We start from the raw sequence: 10247 nt of genomic DNA, 5'->3' as shown, positions 1-10247 counted from the left end.
TTGGTTTAGTATTTTTAATGATAAAAAAGGTGTGAAATGAAATGGGATTAAAAAAAATAGTATATTCATGATGGCAATATAATTCCTAGGAACAGTGTATTAGAAAATACAGAACTTATTGTACAAAGTCCCTAAAAAATATTCCTGAGGGATCATAAGAATATGATTCCACTCTGTGGAAACAAAGAGTATTTTCAAAAAGGAAAAGATTAATATTTCAAAGACTTTTTAAAAAGCTCTTCTTTAGAAATTAACCTATGAATGAATACAATGCAACCCCAATTAAAAGTCCAATAGGATTTTGTTTTTAATATTTGATTAAATAAATTATTCTTAAAGTTTATTTCAACCTCTTTGAGAAGTCCCCTTTGAGGTAAAACAATCACAAACATGATGGCATGTGATAGAGAGCCATTTCCCAGAGCTGCCAAGAAAAGGACTTTCCCTCTACCTGCTCCCAGCCTTCTAAGTTACTAGCTGTGATACATATTAATGTCATCTTTTATATTTGAAAACACTATCTTTAAAAAGGTGTACATGAACCTTTTAGCTAAATAACAGCCTGATTTATAAAATAAAGAGTATTTCCAGTGAATTCTGCACACCTTTACAACGTATCTGTATGACACCAAATGGTCAACAATTACTCTGAAGCAAAGATGAAAAGATTAAGGGGTAGGGACACCAGATTACCGGAAGTGAGAGAAACAGAAGGGAATTAATGAGAATATCAATACATTGTGGAAGATGTAACTAATGTCTCTGAACAATGGGTACAGTAATCATTAAATGGGTAACTAAACTTTCACCAAAAATGTAATTTAAAAAAAAAAAGTATACATTATATTGGTCTTAATAAGGTGACAACTGTTCCTAAGTTTGTCCCATTTATAGGTATCTCCCCCTACAAGGACTCCATGTCCAAAATTTGCATTTTTGATGCATTCCACTACTCCTTTATAAAAACTCTTTTCCTAGGCAGACTCTGAGAAAAGGGACAATTTACACCAAAGCCATTACCATGCCATTTAAAGATCATTCTGCTCTTAACAGACTCTTGAAGACTGAAGTTTGTGACTAAAGTGCTTACTCTATCAAAATTTCACATCTTCCCTCCTCCACAGATTAGCTGATGACTTTGAAAAATTCAGCCTTGACAGCAGCCCATCAACATTAACTCATAAAGTCTTTCTCCTGGGTTGCCTCTCAAATAAATATAAAGGTCTGAGTTCTAACCAGACTCTTCAACTTACATCTACTAATAAAGGTTCTCACTTAAAATGCACTCTCTGATGATTTCGCAGACGTGCACTTTGACTATAGCCTTTCCCACATTCCTCACACTTATAGGGCCTCTCGCCTGTGTGGACTCTCTGATGAACTTGAAGAGAAGAACTTTGACTAAAGCCCTTCCCACATTCTTCACACCTATAGGGCTTCTCTCCAGTGTGGACCCTCTGATGACCTTGAAGATGGGAGCTCTGACTGTAGCTTTTCCCACATACATCACATGTATATGGTTTCTCTCCGGTGTGCACTCTCTTATGGCTCAGGAGACCAGAGCCAAATCTGAAGCCTTTTCCACACTCGACACACGTGTAGGGTTTCTCTCCCGTGTGTAATCTCTGATGGGTGCGAAGATTTGAGCTGTAACTGAAAACCTTGCCACACTCATCACATGTATAGGGTTTCTTTCCTGTGTGGACTCGCTGATGTTTGTGAAGATTTGAGGTGCACCTAAAGCCCTTACCACACTCTTCACACTTATAAGGTTTCTCGCCTGTGTGGACCCTCTGATGAATGAGAAGTACTGAGCTGTAACTGAAGCCTTTGCCACACTCAGCACATTTATAGGGTTTCTCTCCTGTGTGGGCTCTCTGATGAATGAGGAGGTCAGAGCTGAAGATAAAGCCTTTTCCACACACATCACATACATAGGGCCTCTCCCCAGTGTGGACTTTCTTGTGACTATGAAGGTCTGAGATCCTCCAGAAGCTTTTCCCACACTCGACACAAGTATAGGGTTTCTCTCCTGTGTGGACCCTCTGATGGACCTGGAGGTCCCAGCTTCGGCCAAAGCTCTTCCCACACTCACATCTGAAGGGTTTCTCTCCTGTGTGCAGTCTCTGATGCATGAGAAGCCCCGCACTGTAACTGAAACTCTCACCACACACATCACACTCATAGAGGCGCTGCCCTGTGTGAACTCGTTGATGAGCTTGAAGGTAGGAGTTGTAGCGGAAACTTTTACCACACTCATCACATTGATAGGGCTTCTCTCTCGTTTGCGTTTTCTGGTAACTGCTAAGATATGAACTACAAACCAATTCCTTTCCATACTCAATACAGCTATTAGGTTTTTCTCCTGGGTGGATGTGCTGCTCCTTAAGCAGTGTGGATCTGGTACAGAACCCTTTGCCATACTCACTGAATGTGCAGGCATTCTCTCCTCTGTAGACTTTGAGAGGGTCAATACTTTGCTTTGCTCTCTGACCACTCTCAACACTTGTAGATGATACCCCTTTTAAGGGGATGTTTTGATGCATCATGTCTTTGTATTCATACGGTTTCTCTTCCAAGTGCACTTGTGGATGAGTGGGGAGGTTTGAAACATCCCTGAAGCCTTTCCCACCTTCCTTACCTTTAAAGACATTCTCACTAGAGTTAGGGTGATAAAGTATTCCCTCGTCAATGCAGTGTCTTCGATACTCTTCACATTCATAAGGTTTCTCTCCCTCAGGTAGTCCGCGATCACCGTGGTGATGTGACATCCAGCTGAAGCCATACTCACCCCAATCACATTTATACAGTGCAGCTTCTGTTTCGATTTTCTTACCACTTCTTTGAACATTCCAAGGCTCGTTCACAAGAGCCCAAGACTCCTGAATGGGGAGCGGGCTCACAACTTTCCAGGTGGGAAACTCTTGACTCACTACATTGATGACACTCTTCCCTTGAAGACCGTCCACCAGATTCTCAACTTGAAAACCCTGAATAGATTTGCCTTCTGACCCTTGACAGCAAGAAGCATCTTCTGAAAACTGGAAATCTCTCCCTCGAAGATTTACTTGATGGTCCTGACTCCCAGTTAATTCACCAGTCACCTGTTCCCAGACTTTCCAGTAGGACAGCTCTTTGTGTAAAAGGACTTTTAATTCATTTTCTTGAATGCACTCTATGTCCTCTTCATTCATGTCTCCTATGGGGTTAAAGACAATTCAGAGATGAGAATAAGTTAAAGGCTCAGGGCTGTCAGCCTTTCAGGCTTGGACCAAGTATTGCTGAAGACCATAATGGCCCAGAAGAAAACTCAGCTTTGGGTGTCATAACTATCAGGTCATTTATTTTTAAATCTGAGAGAAGGAAGAGCCTTCTATTAACAAGCTTGGAAACTCAATGTCTATATGAACAGATTGTATCTCCTCACAGAGTTGCACAGCAAAAGGAATCCTGACCAGATCTTTACAGAGAAATTAACTTCTCTAATCACAGTGCAGGGAGCTCTGGTAGCATAGTGCTTAAGGCACTTGGCTGCTAACCAGAAGGCTGGCGGTTCAAACTCACCAGCCACTCCTCGGAAGGAAGGTTTGGCAATCTACTTCTATAGTGATACTGCCTCGGAAACCCAAGGAGGGGTCACTATGAGTTGGGTCTACTTGACAGCACATAATAACAACAACAATCACAGTGGTGTTGCTAATAATATGTAGCACTATTAGGTCACTCTATATTTTACTATACATATGGACTGTATACTTTATATACAATGAAACCTGTGAGAGCTGAAACTCAACAGAACTGTCTTGTTTTTCCAGATCTGGCAAGTTTTCTGCCTTTGACAAGGTGCAGTCACCATTCAGCGATCCCTCTCTATCTAGTGGAAAATACTTGAGATTTCCTTCTCCAGGTCCCAGCTTTTACTGTATATTATATATCTGTATCATTCCAGATCTAACATAGGTTAATGTTTGCCCTTGGCTATTTATCAAACCCACCCAGTGGTGCCACAGAATGAAGTCCTGGTGACTTGATTCTGTAAAGATTACAGCTAAGAAAATCCGATGATGCTCACTTCTCTGTAATACAGAGTCACTGAGTCAGAATTGACAAATCAGCAGTGGGTTTCTTTTAAATAAATCTAACACTACAATATCTAACTCTAGTATAATACTTGGGAGCTCTGGTCAGATAATGTCTAAGGCATTTGAATGCTAACCAGAAGGCTGAATGTTCAAACCCACTCCTTGGAAGGAAGGTTGGGCAATCTACTTCTATAGTGATATCACCTTGGAAACCCAAGGAGGGGTCGCTATGAGTCGGATCGACTCAACGGCAGTGCGTGCAGTGCAGTGTACTACTTCCTGTGAATACATACTATGTACTTCCTCTGACAAAGTATACACATTAACTTATTTAACCCTCAGAATAACTTTGTGGTAGGAGCCATCATTATCTTCATTTTAGATGAAGAAACTGATGCACAGAGGGTAAGTAACTTAAGCTAAGTAAGAAGAAGTAGTGGAGCTGGGATTTGAACACATGATGTCTGGTTTTAAAGTCCACACTCAATGCCTGAACTAAACTGCCTCCTAGGAGTAACTCTCATTCTGGATACATGTAAGCTGATATTGAGGTCGGAACAAAAATCCTCCAAAGAGCACAAGCCATGACTTGTCTCTGTGAGAAGATTATAAAGGAATCCAGATAACACTGTTAAGGTGCAGAGATGAAAAATCATTCAACTTATGCGCATTACATGTTGGGAGCTACTGAACTGCCATATTTATTATACAGTTACAGATGATTTTTAAAAATTTGTCCATGTTGTCTGATATTCTTTATGGGCCATTTTTACGTTGTAGGGGTGAGTTAACATGAATCTGTTTATTGACCAGAATTACAGGTGGGATAGAGACTGGAGGAACCCGAGACTGTGGCCCCAGGTTATCCTTCAGGACTAGAAATGGACTCACTCCATGAATTGGCCCTCAGCCCAACAGTAGAAAGACCTACATGCAAAACACCTACCCCAGCGAGATGCACCCACCTACCCTTGGGAGATGTACCCCTCAGATCAATCAGCCGTGAGACATCAGACATGAGACATGAGGGGTAGCATTCACATAGAGGAAAGGCTGGACAGACAGGAATGTATAGATAAGAAGGGCACAGGGAGGGGTTAGTCACAGGGAGGAGAGAGGGGGAGAGTTTTTTTGGCTGGGGATTGTATAATCGGGGCTATGAAATCAAATGTGCATGAACTGTTGAATGTAAAACAAATTGGCTTTGTAAATTTAAACCCAAAGCACAATAAAAAATAAAATAAAAATTTTAAAAATATTTAAGAACAACAACAACAAAAAAAACAATAACCAGTAATCTACTTATATCCAGAGACTTCCAGACACTCGAGTTAAGTTTGGCATTAAAAGAGAAATTCAGCATTCGACAGTCCGGATGGTCCCACCACCAGTCTGCCTTACATCATCTGGCTGTCTCTATCAGAGGGAGGAAAATCCAGAGATCCCTCAGTCACTATGAGTAGGTCATTCTCTGAAAGGTAGGGACTTGGAAGTACAATCGAGCAGAACAATTCACATACAATGGCACTGATATACCACAGGCAGATCAAGGCTGGGCATTGGGGCACCTGTGTGGCAAGCTCACCTACTCACTGCCTAGCCAGGCTCCCATCTCCACGGTTCTCACCTGGATATGTATCTGTTTGAATTTCTCTCTGTGTTGCCCAAGTTTCTTTATCTTGGTCAAAACGGGATATCGTATCAGATTTGAAAGGTTTTTGTCCTGAAAATGCAAGAAGATACAGCGTTTAGGCTCATTTTCTAGATACCAAAAATAATATGAAAATGTGGTTTTGATCCCATGATTTTCAGGTCTTTGAAGGACAAACAAGGAAAAGATTCAGGACAGGTCAAATAAAGTGACTTTGGAACAGTTCTACAAAGAAAGGTTTTAACCTGAGTACAAAGACCAAAATGTACCCTCCAGGGAACGAGAACACTCCAACAAGCTAAGTTTCAATGACCCAGAGGTTCCCCTCACCTGCAGAGACCAGGTTCCTGAAGTTCTCCAGCATCACGTCTCGGTACAGCCTCCTCTGGGCCGAGTCCAGCAGTTCCAGCTCCTCCTTGGTGAAGACCACAGCCACGTCCTTGAATGTCAGTGACTCCTAAAATGTGAAGCACCATTAACACCAATATCCACTGGCTGAAAGGTGAATGTGGCATCATTAAGGAAAGCAGACAGGAGAGCAGGAAGTTGATCAGTGTGGACAATCACAGCAAGTATTATTCATGTTTGGTGCCAACAATTTGGAGTCCACCAACTGACCTCCTGTGGTTAACCAGAGTAAAGCAAAGACCATTCTTTGCTCAGTGTGAGCACCTCTGAGAGTAATTCCTAGAACTGAAATGGTTTAATCACAGAGTTTGCACATTTTACAATTTGACTCTAATTTGTGGACTACCAACTTTTCCTCCAAAAAGGCTGTAACAGTTTACAGTTCCAAAAGTGCCTAATTAAGAAGGCCCATGCCTACACTGAAATAGAACTGAACTATTTTGGTTCTAGGAATTACTCTCAGAAGTGCTCACGCTAAGCAAAGAATGGTCTTTCCTTCATGGCTTGAAGCACTTATTGATAAAGATTAAAGACTACAGACTGAAGTATGGATTACACCTAAACATAAAGAAAATGAAAATCCTCACAACTGGGCCAATAAGTAGCATCACGACAAACGGAGAGAAGATTGAGGTTGTCAAAGATTTCTTATTACTTGATGTAACACCAATGGAAGCATTAGTCAAGAAATCAGATAACTTATTGCACTGGACAAATTTGCTGCAAAAGACCTCTTTAAAGTGCTGAAGAATGAAGATGTCTCCTTGAAGACTAAGATTACTGGAAATGGGACAATCAGAAATAATGACAATACTGACACACTGTGAAAATTTTACCCAATGTCCCTGAACAAATTGTCTAGAAATTGTTGAATGGGAACCTCAACTGCTGTGTAGATATTCACCAAAAACACACTGTAAAACAACTATATATATATATATATATATATATATATATATACACACACACACACACACACATATACATATAAACATACACACACACGTGTATATGGGACTTGCTGCTTCATGGACTTAAAAAATCAGCACTTTTCCCCATCTCCTGATATTATGTTGTTATTTTTTGTTATTATTACCTTCTGATTTAGAACCATCCATCCCACTGTAGAGAAGCTCTGGTGGCATAGTGCCTAAGGCATGTGACTGCTAACTAGTCTGTACGTAGAAGTCATTGTTTGCTACCTATCCTTTTACCAGTTTCTCCAATTCTGACTACTTTCTTTTATCTGTTGATTGGCTTCATTTTATATGCAGGTAGTTGTTTTATTTCTGTTTTTGCAAAGACTTCTGGATGCTATATCCTCTGAGTTTGAATGCTTAGGGATGTATGTTGCCTCTATGTTTAAACGGCACTTTGTTGTTGATGTTAGGTGCTATCAAGTCATTTCCCAACTCAGAGCGATGCTGTACACAACAGAATGAAACACTGCCCGATGCTGCACCATCCTCACAACTGTTGCTGTGTTTGAGCCCACTGTTGTAGCCAGTGTCAGTCATCTCGTTGAAGGTCTTCCTCTTTCACACTCACTGTTTTCATTACCAAGCATGATGTCCCTCCTTCTCCAGGGACTGATCGCTCCTGATAACACATCCAGTGTCATGTGAGACGAAACCTCACCATCCTCGCTTCTAAGGAGCATTCTGGCTGTACTTTTGCCAAGAAGGTTTGTTTGTCCTTCTGGCAGGCCATGGGATATTCAGTGTTCATTGCCAGTACCCTAATTAGACTTCATCTTTGCTGATTTGGTCTTTCTTATTAGTTGTCCAGCTTTTACATGCATATAAGGAAATGGAAAATCCCATGGCTTGGGACAGGCACATCTTAATCTTCAATGTGACATCAAAGTGAAATGGCGGATTACCTGGGCTTAAAATTCTTCACTTACGTTTTTGTTGTTAGGTGCTGTCAGGTCAGCTCCAGCTCACACGACCCCATGTGCGACAGAAAGGAGCAGTGCCCAGTCCTGCACCAGCCTCACAATCCTTGCCATGCCTGAGCCCGTCATTGCAGCCACTACGCCAGTCCAGCTCCTTGAGGGCCTTCCCCTTTATCGCTGACCCTCCACCTTACCAAGCATGATATCCTTCTCCAGGGAATGGTCCCTTCTAACAACATGACCTAAGTAGGTGAGACGAAGTCTGGCCATAAACACTTAAAAGTTCTGTGAGTGCTGTAATTATTATTTTTTTGGAGGTCAATTTAAAGGAAAATTAAGTAAGTATATATACATATTGCAGTGAATTAGTTAACATTGCCCTTCTAGCCGTGTTCCTCCATTTTGCGATGTATTGTAATTCTCAGCCTCTATGCCTGTTGTTATGGTCCCATTTTGTAGTGAATTGTCCATTATGTTAATGAGGCAGGATTAGGTGGGATGTATCGTGAGTGACTCAAATCATCATCCTTAGTTTCCTTTAAGGTATGGTTTGCAACTAGTAACGCATCTGTCTGTATATGAATGCTCTGGCAAAGTTCACTCTCTTGCTCTAGATCCTACATCTATCTGGTTCATTATCATCTGACCCCCAGTTCTTGGGACTTGAGATAGCAACCAGTTGTCTGACCTGCTGATTCAGTTCATTGCACCCTGCAACCAAGTAAGTGAGGAGAATCCTCTAGACCAATGCTCGACCACAGATTTGGGACTTGCCAGCCTCCACAACCGTATGAGCCATTTCCTCAGCAGTTTGTGAGTTCTGGGAGACATTACAGCAAATTATGGAACCCTAAGATGGGAGAAGGAGCTCTGATAGTGTAGTGCCTAAGGCACTTGACTGCTAACCAGAAGGTTGGCAGTTCAAACCCACCAGCCACTCCTTGGAAGGAAAGTTGGGCAGTCTACTTCCATACTGATACTGCCTCAGAAACCCAAGGAGGGGTCACTGTAAGTCAGGTCTGACTTGACGGCACATGACAACAACAAGAAGATGGGAGAAAGATTGCTGATGGGAGGAGAAGTAGCTGAAGTTAAGATGATGGAGTGGCACAGCAGTTTGCAAAAGCTGGACATTTGGGATTCTTAAACCTGTGCATCAGACCATACCAGTTTGGCCTCTGGAAGGGCTGGAGGCTATCTTGTGGATAAGTGCAATGAGTAATGGAATGTACTCACACACTACATCTTCATCGTCTTTCCTCTGATGAAGTAAGGGAGGTATGTCTACTCTCTGGTGCCCAAAGTGGTATTTCTGGAAAGAAAAGAAAATTCAACCCACCTGAAACTTGGTCTTCTCCTCTCCTTCCTGGGCAGGGGCTGAGTCCTGAGAATGAATCACTGTAGGAGAGAAAGAAGCCATGAGGAAGAGGAGGTGCCTTGAGTTTGTTGACTATCAACCTGAACCTCAGGAAAGGGTGCAGCTTTCCATATTGGTTTCCTTGCACCTCAAGCAATTCTTCACCCAACTGTTTCCCTCTCCACACCCAGCTGGGATTCTGACCCTACAGCCTCCATTAACTCTCACCTCTCTCCTCATGTTTTGAGGTCAAAGTCTTCATGGTCTCCTCTCCCAGGCTTTCTGAGAACAGCAATGGTTTTGTCTATGCTCTGATCTTCCTGAACTGAAGAAGCAAAAAGACAAAGGGCGTCTTCATTCTTGAGTTTCTCCAAGCTCTGAGCAAGGTGTGTCAGATGGATAGTACCTGTGTAAAAAGGGCATGGGGGTGGCCTCATCTGACCTCCTCTAACTTTACAAAGGGGAGACAGAATCAGCAGCAGCATTATCAGCCCAAGGGTGGTTTCTATAAGGCAGAGGTCAGATATGCCACCACCCTCCAACCTTTTTTCACCATTTACCAGTTACCAGCTGTTTGGTCCTCTAGTGCTGCTCTAACAGAGAATGGCACAAATGGGTGGCTTTAACAAACAGAAGTTTAGTCTCTAACAGTTTAGGAGGCTGGAAGTCTGAGTTCAAAGTGCCAGCTCTAGGGGCTAGATAAAGGCCCCTCGACCTTGGGATTCAGCTCTGCCTTTTGCTCCTGGCCCACTGAAGCTGGAGGTGTCTAACTCAGGCAGCTGCTGGCTGCTAAGGCTGACAAACTCAAGGTTGACAAATAAAATGGCATAGTCCCAGAATGATCAAACAACA

General features: G+C 42.2%; 1 protein-coding gene across 1 annotated transcript; it reads right to left on the bottom strand.

Annotated features, from left to right (window-relative positions):
• Positions 1-1244: 1244 nt before the first annotated feature.
• On the bottom strand, positions 1245-9657 carry LOC103198885 (zinc finger protein 229). The gene is given in 4 exon segments (XM_007943092.2): positions 1245-3199; positions 6064-6190; positions 9378-9436; positions 9624-9657. Coding segments are annotated over 4 exon segments (2175 nt in total).
• Between the last annotated feature and the right edge of the window lie 590 nt (positions 9658-10247).

Source organism: Orycteropus afer, unplaced genomic scaffold (genome assembly GCF_000298275.1).
Source record: "Orycteropus afer afer isolate SDZICR_OR568_19922 unplaced genomic scaffold, OryAfe1.0 scaffold00099, whole genome shotgun sequence".
In the NCBI taxonomy this organism is placed as follows: Eukaryota; Metazoa; Chordata; class Mammalia; order Tubulidentata; family Orycteropodidae; genus Orycteropus; species Orycteropus afer.
The sequence above is the reverse complement of the archived record's forward strand: the minus strand, read 5'-3'. Positions and strand labels throughout refer to the sequence as shown.